Source organism: Salvelinus alpinus, chromosome 18 (assembly GCF_045679555.1).
Source record: "Salvelinus alpinus chromosome 18, SLU_Salpinus.1, whole genome shotgun sequence".
Lineage (NCBI taxonomy): Eukaryota > Metazoa > Chordata > Actinopteri > Salmoniformes > Salmonidae > Salvelinus > Salvelinus alpinus.
The window spans coordinates 16,760,250-16,777,149 of NC_092103.1; the positions used below are offsets into that span (position 1 = coordinate 16,760,250).

The 16,900-nt window shown below is 42.0% G+C and overlaps 2 protein-coding genes across 2 annotated transcripts; both read left to right on the forward strand.

Annotated features, from left to right (window-relative positions):
• The first annotated feature begins 8,218 nt into the window (after nucleotides 1-8,218).
• ska1 (spindle and kinetochore associated complex subunit 1) lies at nucleotides 8,219-11,431 on the forward strand. Its single transcript, XM_071350427.1, has 7 exons — nucleotides 8,219-8,386; nucleotides 9,348-9,439; nucleotides 9,631-9,755; nucleotides 9,879-9,976; nucleotides 10,299-10,433; nucleotides 10,558-10,727; nucleotides 10,926-11,431. Exons 2-7 carry the CDS (start codon nucleotides 9,352-9,354, stop codon nucleotides 11,072-11,074), a joined length of 765 nt encoding a protein of 254 aa, XP_071206528.1. The 5' UTR covers nucleotides 8,219-8,386; nucleotides 9,348-9,351; the 3' UTR covers nucleotides 11,075-11,431.
• Nucleotides 11,432-12,387: 956 nt separating this feature from the next.
• On the forward strand, nucleotides 12,388-16,730 carry slc2a11l (solute carrier family 2 member 11, like). Its single transcript, XM_071351964.1, is given in 9 exon segments — nucleotides 12,388-12,443; nucleotides 12,688-12,789; nucleotides 12,791-12,835; nucleotides 12,870-13,036; nucleotides 13,191-13,314; nucleotides 13,420-13,568; nucleotides 13,758-13,799; nucleotides 13,802-13,914; nucleotides 16,590-16,730. Coding segments are annotated over 9 exon segments (939 nt in total).
• Nucleotides 16,731-16,900: the final 170 nt, after the last annotated feature.

The following is a 16,900-nucleotide window of genomic DNA, read 5'->3' on the forward strand; positions in this document are numbered from 1 at the left end:
GTGAGCATGTCCAAGTTGTTAAGATTTTAGAAGTTGTGTAGTGTATGACCAACATTCTGTGCCATGAGTGACAAGAAGCAGCAGGTCTACAACACCTTGATACAGAAGCTGTAGGGATCCACCAATGGAGAGAGTATGTTATGGAGAGGAATAATGAGAGAAAGGTATCTTGGTCATTTGAAAAGTGATAATATACATAAGGGAATACTAAAAAGCAAAACAAGTTTAATTTTAAGATGCACAGATTAACTGATTTAAGACCATAGCATGTGTCCATGTGTCCTCAGAGAGAGAACTGACCAATGGGATGATACACTCATCTTCTGCACATGTATCACTCCAGTGTTTAATTGCTATATTGTAATTATTTAGCCACTATGGCCTATTCATTGCCTTACCTCCCTTATCCTACCTCATTTGCACACACTGTATATAGACTTTTTCTATTGTATTTTATTGACTGTATGTTTGTTTATTCCATGTGTAACTCTGTGTTGTTGTTTGTGTCGCACTGCTTTGCTTTATCTTGGCCAGGTCGCAGTTGTAAATGAGAACTTGTTCTCAACTAGCCTACCTGGTTAAATAAAGGTGAAATAAATTAAAACAGTTGAAAAAGATGGTCGATCATCCACTGCTGCACCGGTAGCATTTTACCACTACTAAACTGACTGCTATGAGTCGACTCATGCTCAAGGTCAGACCTGAACACTTACCTGTTTTAAGAGAATTACAGTTATTGAATGAGTTTGTAACTGCTATTGGCAGTTCTACCTCCACTACCACTAATATGAAAGCTACTGCTGTTTCGTCTACTGTTACCACTACAGCAACTGCTGTTGATGGGGCTTCTGGAAGCTAAGGGTGTTACAGTGTGTTTTGGTCAGTCTGTAATTGCTTTGACTCTTGACCCGACCCACCGTGACGCAGACCTAGTGCTGATCAAGGAGGATATGGACGTCATGACAGACTTTGAGCTGCACCGGCTCTGCAGTACCCGTCCGTACAAGACTATCAGCTGAACACAGACATGCTCCTGGACTCAGGAAAACTCAGTCTGCTCACACAGCTTCTGACCTCTCAAAAACAAGGTAAGAAAGCTACAGTGAAAGTGGAAGTTGAACAAATGGAGACAGCTTCTTTATTATGCACTAGTATACCTCACCCGTAATGAACCAGCTATAGCCTTCTCCATCGCCCTCCCCGGGGGTTTCTTCTCCCCCCCATAAAACCAGTCACCCTTTTATTCCCCGTTCCTCTACCTTTGTCAGACACTCCATCTCTTCCCTGCTCTCAATTACAATCACTCTTTCCTTGGCTTTTCCTCTTCTAACATGCAGTCAACCACATTTCTCTCTGATCCCTCCAGTCCTGTAGTCATTAATCACAGTGACTGTGTTCTTCTGTCAGGGGGATAGAGTGGTGCTTTTCAGCCAGTTCACCATGATGCTGGACATTCTAGGAGATGTTCCTGAAGCACGTGAAGCATCGCTACATTCGATTGGATGGGTCAACACCCATGTCTTGACAGGTAGGAATTGTCTGATGAATCAGGGCGTTGTACTCTGTCCCTACATCTCGCAAGGCAAATCATTTTTTACCAGACTTACCTTACTATGCTTTTCATTGAGTGCCTATAGCAGAGGCTGTACATGTGTAGAAACAATCTATCAAATGAGTTATGTTTCATTGAGCTGTTAACTTTCCCCCTAATAGGATATAAAAGGCTTTTGCCTTTTAGGAATTGATTGATAAGTAGTTTGGACTGAAAATGGTCACAGGCAGGGACTCTGGACATTAATCTGGACATTAACTGTTCATCACAATTTTTGAAAAATTCTTAGTTTTTAAAATTTGCTAACATGCATTGGTCAAAACTGAAGTCACATTGTCAAAACTCTTCACAGTCAGTGAAACAGAAGTGTATGTGGTACAATCTGTGAATAATTTTTCATTGCTTTCACACAAAATGCATTCAATGACCACATTCTCTGAAATCCATGAACTCTTTTCTCATTCATACTCCACCACCTGCAAAACTATATATTTGCAGCACGTTTTCAAATGCTAACACACCGTTTCCAAAACTGTTAAAAACACATTCAAAACAGAAAGAGGGCAAATGTCGTGCATTTCTGCAGTAACCAGATTGAAACATATAGAACATCTCAGCAGAATATTTAATCATTCTAAACACAGCTGATGGCAATTTCAGCTGAAAGCCTACCCACGTGTCCTGTTTTTAGTTTCGTTACCAAACAGACAAAAGAGGATGGCTTCGGAATGATTTAGTTCGGAAACATGAATCAAGGAAGACAGGTTGGTGGGGAAAGAAGAGTGGCAGGGAGAGGGAGAATGCGTGGAGGACAAAGGAGAGGAAGACCAAGAGCGGTAGTCTGACGAGATAAGGGCCACAATTATTGACCATGTTGTAAACCATGGTCTCTCTGAGAGAGGCTGGTTTAAGGTGCAACCAAATCTGCAGCATTCAATAGTTGCATCAATAGTAGGAATTTTCCTGCAAAACAACAGGTGAGATGTGCATCCTTCAATGATAATTGAACTACATATTACAATACGATACAGTATGTTCACATTTTTACATGTACTGACATTTTGAAATATATTGATTGTTTTGTGTTTTTCAGTAGGATCCAAGGGTTGCCTCCCACAGGAGGGAGAGGCAGAATATTATCAGATGCGCAGGAAATTTGCATTGTTGACAATAAAACTGCTAGAAATTTGGGACAGAGTGCTGGCAGACAATATCACTTTTGGGAATGTGAATACGGTCAGCACAATGACAATTGCCAGAGTCGTAGAGAAACATAAAATAAGGATGAAACAGTGAACGTGTGAAAGAACTCCGGTATCAATATGTCCAGGTAAGTTGTCTGTTCAATAACCAAACAGGGTACATACACAGCTATGCATAATGTAAAGTACTGTAAAACTGTGGATTTACTGTATTTTAGAGAGTAATGGAGATGGAAGTCAGGCAAACTGGGCATACATTCATCTTTGTGGATGAAGCCGGATTCAATCTGGCAAAAACACGCCACAAGGGAAGAAATGTGATTGGACAGAGAGCAACCGTGGATGTCCCAGGCCAGAAAGGAGCTAACATCACAATGTGTGCAGCACTGTCCAATGATGGTTTGCTGTGTCACATACCACTCATTGGCCCCTACAATACAGAGAGGCTCATTTATTTTCTGGATGACCTGCATAATCGACTTGTGCCAGCGGAGGAGAGAGGGGCAAGAAACTCCCCTACCTTCATTGTTGTGTGGGATAATGTGGCATTCCACCACTCTGCTGCAGTCACAGACTGGTTTGCTGCACATCCCAGGATGTCAGTACTATTCCTGCCTCCATACTCCCCCTTCCTAAACCCCATAGGAGTTTTTCTCTGCGTGGAGGTGGAAGGTTTATGACCACCATCCACATGACCAGATGTCCTTACTGGATGCCATGAATGAGGGGTGTGAAGACACTTCTCCTGAAGACTGCCAGGGTGTGGAGACACTTCTCCTGAAGACTACCAGGGTGTGGAGACACTTCTCCTGAAGACTACCAGGGTTGGATTAGACATTCCAGAAGATACTTTCCAAGCTGCATCGCCAGAAATGACATAAGATGTGATGTTGATGAGAACTTGTGGCCAAATGCAGGAGAGAGGGAGAACTAGAACCTTCACAGTACTGTACAGTAATGGTGATTATACTATACATGTTGTTGTTTTTTGTCATTATTATTGCAGCCCTGTAATTTCAGGAATTTGTTTTTTGTTTGAACTTTTTATTTTTCACAAGTAAATTACTATATGCAAAGATAAAGAAAAAAAGTATATTGAAGCAAATTGCTGCATTTCTGATTCATTCTTGTTACATATACTTTAGTACAGTCAATAAAGTGAAAAGGTGCTATTCTTATTCTATAATGAAATACTGATTTATGTGAAAAATCATTCAAACTTAAAAGAGAAAAGTTAATGTATGTAATGCTCCCTGTTAGTGTGTTTTAGGTCAGTGTGTTATGAGTGACAACGTATGCTTTCTGAGTTAGAATTGTTTCCAGTGTTATGGTCAAAGAAGCTTATTTTGAGACATGTATAAATTGTTTTGGTGGTTTGAGTTTTGGAGGTGAGATTAACTTTGGCCAAGATGAATGTTGGTAATGCAGACCGAAGTGTTTTGAAAAAGTGGCTTCACTATTGACTGATGCTTGTTAGCAATTGACAAAAACTGTAATATTATTTCTTATTAATTGAAATCTCTATGTCAATGGGGGTGGGGGGGGGGAGAAAACCGATTCTTTAGCTCCCAAGTCTCTCCCATCCTCTTGTAGAATCATTTTGATTGGCCAGTGCAAGACAGAGCTGGACATCTTTGTGTTCTTAATGTCTACGAAGGCTGGAGGCCTGGGCATCAACCTGACCTCAGCCTATATGGTCATGTTGCACGACATCGAATGCAACCCCTATAATGATAGGCAGGGACAGGACCGCTGTCACAAGGTCAGTGAGGGGGGGGAAACTGTTTACACACAAGCCTTTTGCTAATGTTACCCGCCATACCCAGGCTATGCTTTTTTTGTGTGCTTCCTTTGAGCTTGTGTTGCTCATATACTAGATGTGAGTGTATATGCCCAATAGTAAAATTGTTACCTTTATGTTGCAGGACATTGAACGTAATCGAGCGTTAAGGACTCTATAGAGGACATGACTGCCTCAGTCCCAGGATGATGAGCTCACTGCCCACTCCTAACTCTCACATGAACCACAATATACTGTACCTCGCATGCTCATACCAACACAACAGCGTTCATTTTCATATAGCCTGCCAATGAACATGGTCTCTGACAGTTGATTATAGATTCTACGGGCTAAAACTAGATGCATTTAAATTGTCAGGAGATGAGGACTCGATACCAGAGTACATGGCTCCCTTCTGAAGGCATCATCTTTTTCTATGGTATATTGGCGATCACACAATTTAATGTGCATCCCACCACCTACTGTGCGGGACGGAAACAGGATTCCCAAAAATGGAACAGAATACCACAAAAAAAACGACCAAAAAATAAACTAAACAACTAATCTGTGAAAAAATAAAACAGATCTGATCTCTACACAGGCTTAAGGGAAACCTGGGAGGACGGGTCTTCCAGCGCCAGTACCCCTTGCAAGTCTTCAGATAAAATACTTAAGTCCCAAAAACTTTTCTGCCGCAGCCACAAAGTTTCTTAGACTTCATTGAGGATTGTGCCGTACAGTTTATAACTATGGCAATGAATTCCTCAAAATCCACCTTTTTAACACACGGTGTCTTTTGACTGGCAGCAAACATTTACCACAGGCTGTGGTGCGTCAGTTGTTTTCTCAATTCTTTTAACTGCCAACGCATAGGAGATTCGATTGACCGCTCAAACTTTTGCCACCTCAATCTCCTTCACCCTTACATGGCACTCCAGGAACTCAGGATCATGATCCCCACCACAATTGCAACACTGTCGTCCTTCTACACACCGTTCTTCGGTATACTCTGTCCGTCTGCACACAATTGAAACATGGCCTAATCCTTTACAATTCTTACACTGCAATGGTTTGGGAACGAAAGCTCTTACGGCGTATCTTATATAACCAAGCTTCACATGCGTAGGTATTTGCTCTTCATCAAAAAAACAACCAGACCGTCAGACTTAATTATTTTTCTCCATTGACCCAGCGGGTCAGACGACGGGCACCAACCACACCAGGAATTTTCTTCAGGTTTTCAACCTGAATATCTGTCGTCACCCCTGAGATTAGTCTTTTGACGGGTGCTCTACTCTGAAGTTCAAAACACAACATTTTTGGGATGTAAGGATTATTTTGAGGCTCACTGCAATCTTACACTGTTCTTAAGAAATACAATTAATCAAAATAAGACCACTCCTGGTCACTCTGATAGACTCCACTTTTCCCAGCACATACTTCAGCATTTAACACCTCAAAACAGGTTTCCCACATACAGTGCCTTGGGAAAGTATTCAGAACCCTTGACTTTTCAAAATGTGTTACGTTACAGCCTTACAATATTGATGTAATAAAAACAAATCCTCAGCAATCTACACACAATACCCCATAATGAAAGGGAAAACAGTTGAAATTTTACCAAATGAATTAAATCGAAAACAGATACCTTATTTACATAAGTATTCAGACCCTTTGCTATGAGGCTCGAAATTGAGCTCAGGTGCATCATGTTTCCATTGATCATTCTTGATGTTTCTACAACTTGACTGGAGTCCACCTGTGGTAAATTCAATTGATTGGACATGATTTGGAAAGGCACACAACTGTCTAGAAAAAGGTCCCACAGTTGACAGTGCATGTCAGTGTAAAAACCAAGCCATGAGGTCGAAGGAATTGTCCGTAGAGCTCCGAGACAGGATTGTGTCAAGACACAGGACTGGGGAAGGGTACCAATACATTTCTGTAGCATGGAAAGTCCCCAAGAACACAGTGCCCTCTATCATTCTTAAATGGAAGAAGTTTGGAACCCCCAAGACTCTTCCTAGAGCTGGCTGCCCGACCAAACTGAGCAGTCGGGGGAGAAGGGCCTTCTTCAGGGAGGTGACCAAGAACCTGATGGTCACTCTGACAGAGCTCTAGAGTTCCTCTGTGGAGATGTGAGAACTTTCCAGAAAGACAACCATCTCTGCAGCACTCTACCAATCAGATCTTTATGGTAGAGTGGACAGAAGGAAACCACTCCTCAGTAAAAGGCACATGACAGCCCGCTTGGAGTTTGCCAAAAGGTACCTAAAGACTCGCAGACCATGAGAAACAAGATTCTGTGGTCTGATGAAACCAAGATTGAACACTTTGGCCTGAATGCCAAGCTTCACGTCTGGAGGAAACCTGTCACCATCCCTATGGTGAAGCATGGTGGTAGCAGCATCATGCTGTGGGGATGTTTTTCAGCGGCAGGGACTGGTTGACTAGTCAGGATCAAGGGAAAGATGAACGGAGCAAAGTACAGAGATCCTCCTGACCGTTGTGCAGATCTGATCCGCAACTACAGAAAACGTTTGGTTGAGTTTATTGCTGCCAAAGGAGGGTCAACCAGTTATTAAATCCAAGGGTTCACATACTTTTTCCACCCTACGCTTAATGTTTACACGGTGTGTTCAATAAAGACATGAAAACGTATAATTGTTTGTTATTAGTTTAAGCAGACTGTCTATTGTTGTGACCTATATGAAGTTCAGATGAAATTTTATGACCAATTTATGCAGAAATCCAGGTAATTCCACTGTAGCTCGAAGGTCTGCTTCATTCGAGCTCAGCATACACTTCCGCCGTCTTTTCCTTCTTCCGAAGGCATCACTGGGGCTTTATTTATTCGTCTGGAGGGGTCCTAACGGTTGTTGATTTGTCAGGTTATTCAGAGCCATGGCTGCAGTGGGGTACTGCAGTTTCGCAAGGCCCCCACCAATGTCAATTATTAAAAACATTTTACGAAAACTGTCTCAGCCTCCAGTATTTATGCTGCAGTAGTTTATGTGTCGGGGGGCTAGGGTCAGTTTGTTATATCTGGAGTACTTCTCCTGTCTTATCCGGTGTCCTGTGTGAATTTAAGTATGCTCTCTCTAATTCTCTCTCTCGGAGGACCTGAGCCCTAGGACCATGCCTCAGGACGACCTGGCATGATGACTCCTTGCTGTCCCCAGTCCACCTGGCCGTGCTGCTGCTCCAGTTTCAACTGTTCTGCCTGCGGCTATGGAACCCTGACCTGTTCACCGGATGTGCTACCTGTCCCAGACCTGCTGTTTTCAACTCTCTAGAGACCGCAGGAGCGGTAGAGATACTCTTAATGATCGGCTATGAAAAGCCAACTGACAACTGAGGTGCTGGCTTGCTGCACCCTCGACAACTACTGTGATTATTATTATTTGACCATGCTGGTCATTTATGAACATTTGAACATCTTGGCCATGTTCTGTTATAATCTCCACCCGGCACAGCCAGAAGAGGACTGGCCACCCCTCATAGCCTGGTTCCTCTCTAGGTTTCTTCCTAGGTTTTGGCCTTTCTAGGGAGTTTTTCCTAGCCACCGTGCTTCTACACCTGCATTGCTTGCTGTTAGGGGTTTTAGGCTGGGTTTCTGTACAGCACTTTGAGATATCAGCTGATGTACGAAGGGCTATATAAATACATTTGATTTGATGTTTTAAAGATTGGCAGGGCAATCCATCTGGTTGGCTGCGCAACTGCATTGCAGCAATGATCATTCTGAACACAGCGGTAAGATTCGAATTGTGCCCGCGTGAGGGAGGTTGAAGAACAGAACATTAGCTATCTCGGAAACACTTAAAGTCAACTACGAGTTGATAACTTTAGGTAAGTTACTCTGTGTTACTTGGATTTTTAACGTCAGGAAATGTTTTTGACTAACTGGACGGTTGAGCCAGAGAGGATTCAGATAAGCTAGCTAACTATCTAGCTAGTTAACGTTAGCTAACTTAGCTAGCCATCATTGTGACTAACGTTACATTTTTTTAAATGTAATATTATTGAACCTTTATTTAACTAGGCAAGTCAGTTAAGAACAAATTCGTATTTACAATGACGGTCTACCAAAAGGCATCCTGCAGGGACGGTGGCTGGGGTTAAAAATATTTTAAAAAAAAATACAATTATAGGACAAAACACGCATCACGACAAGAGACACCACAACACTACTATATACGTAAAGACATAAGACAACAACATAGCATTGTAGCAGCACAAAACATGGTACAAACATTATTTGGCACAGGGCAACAAGGTAGAGACAGCAATACATCACGCGAAGCAGCCACAATTGTCAGTAAGTGTCCATGATTTAACTCGATGTGGTTGAATGCAGCCAGCTACTCGAAATTCAAATATTGAGCTAGATAGGATTGACAGTCTAGGAGGTTGATTATGTATTTTCACTTCCTAGCTACTCCCCCCCCCCCAAAACTTTACATATAACTAGCTACTGTAAGAATGTTGTAAAGCTTCAAATGCGTTCTTTATTGGCAACTGTTACTTGTAACGTTTTTAGAAAGGCATTGTTTTCCTGAAACGTTGTTTTTTGAGACAAAAGACATCAAGCGTCAACAAAAACAAACAATGGGGTAATTAACCGTTATATTTTGGGTTATGATAGTGGAAGACATTTAATAAGCCCATGAGGCATTTAGGCTAAGGCATTCTTCAAGATTCATATGTCAAAATGAACATTGACTGAACAGCAGGAAGTCTTCCAGCCTGTGCCTTTTTTTTCTTCTTCATTTTAATGAACAGCTGGTCCTTTTCCCATCTTCCTTTTCAGCAATATGAGTCATTGTGAGCTTGAGGATATAACCCTGCACTTGAGTGACAGGATTTCATCCACAAGACGTGTCTTGGAGCTGCGGACAATTGGTAACTGAGATGTGTGTGTGTGTGTATATATATATATATATATATATATATATATATATATATATTACATTTACATTTAAGTCATTTATAGCTTGTTATCTCATGTATTTAAACAATGTTTCAGCTAACAGGAACTCAATGGTTTTGCATAACTTAATTTAAACTTATCATGATTTATTCCCAATTTTCAGCAAAAGATCAAGACAAGCGGGTCATTCTAGGGAAGATAGGACAAGATATCCTTGCAATAGATGGACTCCTTGACCAGTTTGAGAAATGTGTTGGCCGCCAAAAAGACCTACTGAAGCATTTAAAGGTATTTCATGCATTCTTCACAATACATTTTTAGATGGGTCCTTTTAGCTTGTCTGGATTGCAATATCTTTAAGTATGCTATTTGTACTGTATGTCAGTGTGAAATTTGTTTTTTCTTTCACAGGAACTAGAGGGTTTCTTCGAGGAGGATGTGCAGGATGGAAAGAACCTTAGGGACAACATGCCCACACACATGCCCAGGAAGGGACAGCCAGCAGTCCAGTAAGGATAGTGTGTGTGTGTGTTGGAGGATGTCATAATTTTTTAAATGTAACTAGGCAAGTCAGTTAAGAAAGAAAATCGTATTTACAATGACGGCCAAACCGTTACGACGCTGGGCCAGTTGTGCTTCGCCCTATGGGACTCCCAATCACAGCCGGTTGTGATACAGCCTGGAATCGAACTAGCATCTGTAGTGACGCCTCTAGCACTGAGATGCAGTCCCTTAGACCGCTGCGCCACTCGGGAGCCCAGAGGAGAAGCTACTGAGTACAAACCAAGTAAATGTGTTGTCCTCTATTTTGCCCCTCCTTTGATATCCCAGTGGAATAGGGCCTGCGGGTCAGAGTGGACCTGTGAATGTGCAGCCAGTCCAGCAGGTTCACACCAGGAAAACCTCCAAAAACCAGATCAGAGAGATGGAATTCATCACCAGCCCAGAGTTTGATACCATCCCTCAGTGAGTCTTCCTCAGCAGCACTATATCCACATACTGCAATGCAGCTTTATTTATTTAAAAGTTTTTTTCTTTATTATTGTAAGATATCTTTCCTCTGTAACTCTCTCTCTCTCTCTCTCTCTAGGTACATGAAAGGCCGTTTGACATATGAACAGCTAAACACTGCTGTGGAAAGCATTAACACAGCCGTAACAGGGAAGTACAAGATCTTGAACCAGTCAGCAAAAACCCTTAATAATGCCACACGCAAGCTTCATCAACGATTTAAGGAGGAAGAGAACAAGGACACAAAAGGTACCTCAGTCAAACTACTCTGTTCTAAAGAAGGCTCTCTGCTTTGCTGTCCTTTGACACACAACAACGTTGGTCATTGCATTGAGTAATTGTCTCTAAGCAAGGGCCATTATCTTCTCTGACCCAGATGGCATTGTTATGACAACCTGTATACTAATGGAAACAAACTATCACACTACTCCTCTGTGTTCCCTACAGGTCTGTTTTTCATTGTAGAGGCTGACATTAAAGAGTTCACTCGGATGAAGGTGGACAAGCGCTTCCAGAGCATCCTCAGCATGCTGCGTCACTGCCAGCGTCTGCGAGAACAGCGAGGGGGAGGTATCACACGCTACGTCCTGCTGTGAAAGGAGCAGAGCTGGAGAAAGGGGGGTTGTCACTGAGCTTGATCTGAATACATTGAGTTGTCCTCTGTCTCTAGCATGATCGGCTACAACATCTGTCATATTGACTGAGGGAGGGGTGAAAATACAACAATTAATTATATTGAGAATAGTGGTTGTGGCTCAAAACGTATATGTTCCTAGTGAAGAATAATTGTTTGGGGTGGGTGGAGGTTAGTATTTGAACGTAGTTTCATTCATGAAACTTATTTTTAAATTCAAAGGTTTTATTAGCTCATTTTAATTGTCAATGTGACTTTGTCCATAACAACCATGTTTTATATAGGTAGAAAGGCAATAAATATATATTTTTAAATAATAGTTAAACAAATCTTTTGGATCAATTATTATATTAATGTCAATTGTGTGCAATGTGTAAGAATCTCTTTCCAGGTACCACTTGACATTGCAGGATACACATAATAAGTTGTATCTTATTCTTCCCTACGAGGATGTGCATTTGTTATTATAAGGGCACGGTGTGTTTGCTTTGATGTTTGATCCTTTTGGTTATTCATTTAGCTGTATGAGTTAACATTTCACCAGTTTCAGTTAAGCATCTTTATTTTGGATGTCACATTTGCCCTCATTCAAGACATTACATTGAACCAGGGACTAGCTACATACATGTCACATGCCTAGACAGTGCCATCTGTAAAGTTTGGTGCCTAACTAACCTCCGTACTAACCTCCGTGCTTCTGCATTGCTTGCTGTTTGGGGTTTTAGGCTGGGTTTCTGTACAGCACTTCGAGATATTAGCTGATGTACGAAGGGCTATATAAAATAAACTTGATTGATTGATTGATTGGTGGAGGAGGAATAATGGTCTGGGGCTGTTTTTCATGGCTTGGGCTAGGCCCCTTTATTCCAGTGAAGGGAAACCTTAACGCTATAGCATACAATGACAATCTTCCAACTATGTGTCAACATTTTGGTCAAGGCCCTTTCCTGTTTCAGCATGACAATGTCCCAGTGCACAAAGCGAGGTCCAAATGGTTTGTCGAGATCCGCGTGGAAGAACCTGACTGGCCTGCACGGAACACCTGATCTCAACCCTTTCGAACGCCTTTGGGATGAATTGTGAAGCCGGCTGCGAGCCAGATCTAATCGCCCAACGTCAGTGCCCGACCTCACTAATGCTCTTGTGGCTGAATGGAAGCAAGTCCCGGCAGCAATGTTCTAACATCTAGTGGAAAGCTTTCCCAGAAGAGTGGAGGCTGTTATAGCAGCAAAGGGAGGACCAACTCCATATTAATGCCCATGATTTTGGAATGAGATGTTCGACAAGCAGGTGTCCACATACTTTTGTGTATCTGTCCTGACCTCACTTCTGTGAGTACTGTAAATCCACATCAAAAGTATTAAAATGTCAAGAGTAGACCACGACAGTATTACCAGATAAATGTGGCTTTGCAAAACAAGTGCAGTTATTGTTACCTTATTGTTTTGGAACTGAGTGTAATAGCTCTGAATAAAAAAAAATCTCAACAAACTAACAACTTCAGTTGGATACATGCCAATGAAAATGAGAAATGGTTTGAGAACCATAAATGTTTGATTGACCCAACCTCCATAGCGTCACAGCCACCCTCTTGGTGTTACTGCAGGTCATAAAGGAGGTGGTGAACACCACATGCCTGCAGCGGCATAGGATCTCCTAAGAGCAGTGGAAAGTGACTTATCTGGTCCTTCATCGTCTGCATCTGGTGCCTCCAGAGGTTTCTGTTTATTTGAAGGTGTGGTTACTATTTGATGTAGTAGGACATTAATTATGATGATTTTGTCCACCACACTTTCCAAAAAGAGATGCCTGTTATTGAACAACCTGTTTGTCATTGGCGGTGCTGTGATGATGCTGTTGAGCAAAACGGCCATGTCCTTTGAGATGATCATGGTTCGACATTTCCTCTACGGCGTTAATGCAGGTCAGCTGATTTTCATCTTTTGAATTGATATCATTATTTTACTGTAGGCCACAAAACAAGGTCATCTTTATACCTGTCTTAATATCTCACTAGAGGAATTATGCTGCTTAACTGTGTCTGCGATATGGTTTGTCCTTTCCAGTGTGTGCTGCAGGTGTTAGCCTCCAACCAATGTGGTAATGTAATGTACCCTTTAAAGGCTGTGAGGAATGGTGGTTTGTGTCTGTAGCCACCTTTGTGTCTATGGGGAAGTTCTCAGGTCAGCTTCTAGGGATCAGGTGAGCTGTCTGGTTCTAGTGTGTCAGTCAGGGATGCTTATATCAGTTTAACCTGTGGTGAACGAACACTATGTGATGCCATGTGATAGCCTTCTGTCCTTGCAGTGAGTTATTGGGGACAGAGGACAGGTGGCAGTGGTTGCTGGGCTTCAGTGGTGCGGCCGCCCTGCTCTAGCCTGCCACCCTGCCCCTCCTCCCAGAGTCACCCCGATACCTGCTGCTGGACCGGGGCGACCACCAGGGCTGTGAGAAAGGTAAGCACCTGGGTGAAGCTCTTTGATAATATGAACAGGTAACAGGTTGCCTAAGGAAAACTACCTCACCAAAAATGTACTTGCAATTAGTGTTATCATAGTCATCCTCATCATTACCATTATGCCTGATTTAGCTGTCTTTATGTCCTTTTCCACCTGTGTATCTTATTTGGCCTTTCCCCTCTGTAGCCATCCGCAGGCTGTTGGGCAGCAGAGACCACAGTGTGGAGGTGGAGAGATGCTGGTGGAGCACGCCTCAATGATTGGGGTCCGCAGCCACACTGTGTTGGACCTGGACCAGGCCGTACGCTGGCAACTCCTCACCGTCCTCGTCACCTTCAATGCTGTGAGTTGATGCAGGAAGTCGATCCATGAGATCAGTGTGTTTAGAGTTAGAGTGAGCAAAAGGGTATACAAATGTAGAATGGCATGGTCATGTCCTTTTCTGATCAAAGCCTACCTAGAATCGTACGTTTTTTCAATTAGATACAGTATGTCTGATTGACTGAGTGATGAACTTTGTCATTCTGCTCCTCTTCAGATGTGCCTTTACTAATTTGACATGTTGCATATGGCAAGGATCCCCACCCACCAGTTGCGCCATGTTGCCTTGGGAACCGGTCTGTGTGAGATTTCCGCCTGTGTGAGTCCTATTTCACATATCCCTCACCACTAACCCTAATTAACCCTATATTAACATTGATGAACTATGAACACTGTGAAATGAAAATGACCATTCTTCATGTTTTGGTTGACCTTTAAAAGGAGGGGTTTGACAGAGCTTATATGTTATCAAGCCTGTAATTACAGTGCGTTCAGAAAGTATTCACACCCCTTGACTTTTTCCACATTTTGTTGCGTTACAGCCTTTTGTGTCATTGGCCATACACATAATACCTAATAATGTCAAAGTGGAATTATGTTTTTAGAAATGTTTACAAATTAATAGAAAATGAAAAGCTGAAATGTCTTGAGTCAATAAGTATTCAACCCCTTTGTTATGGCAAGCCTAAATAAGTTCAGGATACAATTATCCTTAAGGTCCCTCAGTCGAGCAGTGATTTTCAAACAGAGATTTAACCACAAAGACCAGGGAGGTTTTCCAATGGCTAACAAAGAAGGGTACCGAGAGCAAGGAAACCGGTCAGGGTTTTCACCATAAGGCCGAAGGTGGCTTTAAAAGTTAGAGTTTAATGGCTGTGGTAGGAGAAAACTGAGGATGGATCACTAACATTGTAGTTACTCCACAATATTAACCTAAATGACAGAGTGGAATTAAGGAAGCCTGTACAGAATAAAGATATTCCAAAACATGCATCCTGTTTGCAATAAGGCACTGAAGTAAAACTGCAAAAAATGTGGCAACGGAATTAACTTTATCCTGAATACGAAGCGTTATGTTTTGGGCAAATCCAACACAGCACATCACTGAGTACCACTCTTCATAATTTCAAGCATGGTGGTGGCTGCATCATGTTATGGGTATGCTTGTCATCGGCAAGGACTAGGGAGTTTTTTCTGATAAAAGGGAACTGAATAGAGCTAAGCACAGGCAAAATCCTAGAGGAAACCTGGTTTGGTCTGCAGTCCAACAGACACTGGGAGACAAATTCACCTTTCAGCAGGACAATAACCTAAAACACAAGGCCAAATATACACTGGAGGTGCTTTCCAAGACAACATTGAGTGTTCCTGAGTGGCTTAGTTACAGTTTTAACTTAAATCGGCTTGAAAATCTATGGCAAGACTTGAAAATGGCCAATGGTCAACAACCAATTTCACAGAGCTTGAAGAATTTTTACTCCGGAGGACTGCGAAAGGTAATTAACATGTATTGACTCAGGGGTGTGAATACTTATCTGAATAAGATATTTCTGTATTTTATTTTCAATAAATGTGCAGAAATTTATAAAAACACTTTCACTTTTTCATTATTTTTTATAAATAGGTGATAAAATAAATACATTTTAATACATTTTGAATTCAGGCTGTGACACAACAAAATGTGGAATAATTTCTAAAGGCGCTGTATGTACTCAGAGTGCCCCCCCGTGGCGTGTCATTTATCTGGAGTCGACAGTGAAACTTCTACCGTAACTACTTGACACGGATTGGTATGACAGGTGATGGTAATATCAGAGGTGCATACAGATGGCAGCCCCATGCACTTACCACAAATTCCTCTTTTTGCTAAGTTTGCCATATTGTACAATGCCGTGGGGTTTGCTCTTTTTTTGTATGTTCATTTGCATAGTATACATGATCCCAATTTTAGCTCCAAAGTCGATTGTGCTGATTTATTGGCACATTGAACCATGTTGCGCACCGTAGTTTAAAAATTCAATGTATAGTGCTAAAACAATGACGCCATATCTGCCATCCTAATGCATGTTCGCCATTGATAGCACAGGAAAAAGGCTGCTCCTCTACAAGGATTACCTATGCATGGCAGTTACCCATGGTCTTCTGGGTCACTCTACCTGCAGGTAAATCACACTTTATAAGCAACACACTGCTCTGTCATCATGGGTGACATCTTTTCCATGAATGGAACAATGCTCATTATGAATGAATGTCATTCATTCATAATGCCACTGAATGTCCCTATATATTATCACTGGGTTACATCAATCTTTTACAATAGGTGGCAACATCAGTGGCTCATCAATAAGCCACACCATTTGTTGTTATTTGTTGTTCAGATCCAAATCTCCTGGATCCCTTACTGCAGTATAGTTCTCATCTTCACCTTCTTCTTCTCCACTTCAACCAGTCGTTCAAGTCAGCAGCCTTCACTATCGGCGCACCCTCAACAGTGGTGAGCACATCAGCCTCTCTCTCATACCTTGTCACTTACACAAACAGGTATAACAGTGGTACTGTAAGTATTATGTGACAGTGACAAGGAGTACCTAGATTGTAATTACACGGTAATTACATAGGTATTGGGACTCTTATTTGATAAGTGGGACCGTGGCAGCTGATGTCATACACATGCACTCACAGTATGTTTATACACAGGAGAAGTTGGACTACTACTGTTTGCTGTCTGGGGTGTTTGGGTGGTACAACATGTCTGAGACTAGGAACCTTACCATGATGGAGATCACTGGCGAGATTCACAGGATGCATCCCAACAGGGGATCCTCAGGGGAGGGATAGACTTGACCTCATTAACCCCATCATATCAAGGCATGCACAACCACCAAACTCTGAACATTTGCCATCATCAATGACATTGTGTCTGACTTGTACATCGTTGTGTCCTTCCTGTTAAAACATTGTATTTGTTAAAACTCCTCTGTAAAGATTTGCCCCCAAGCCATTTCCAG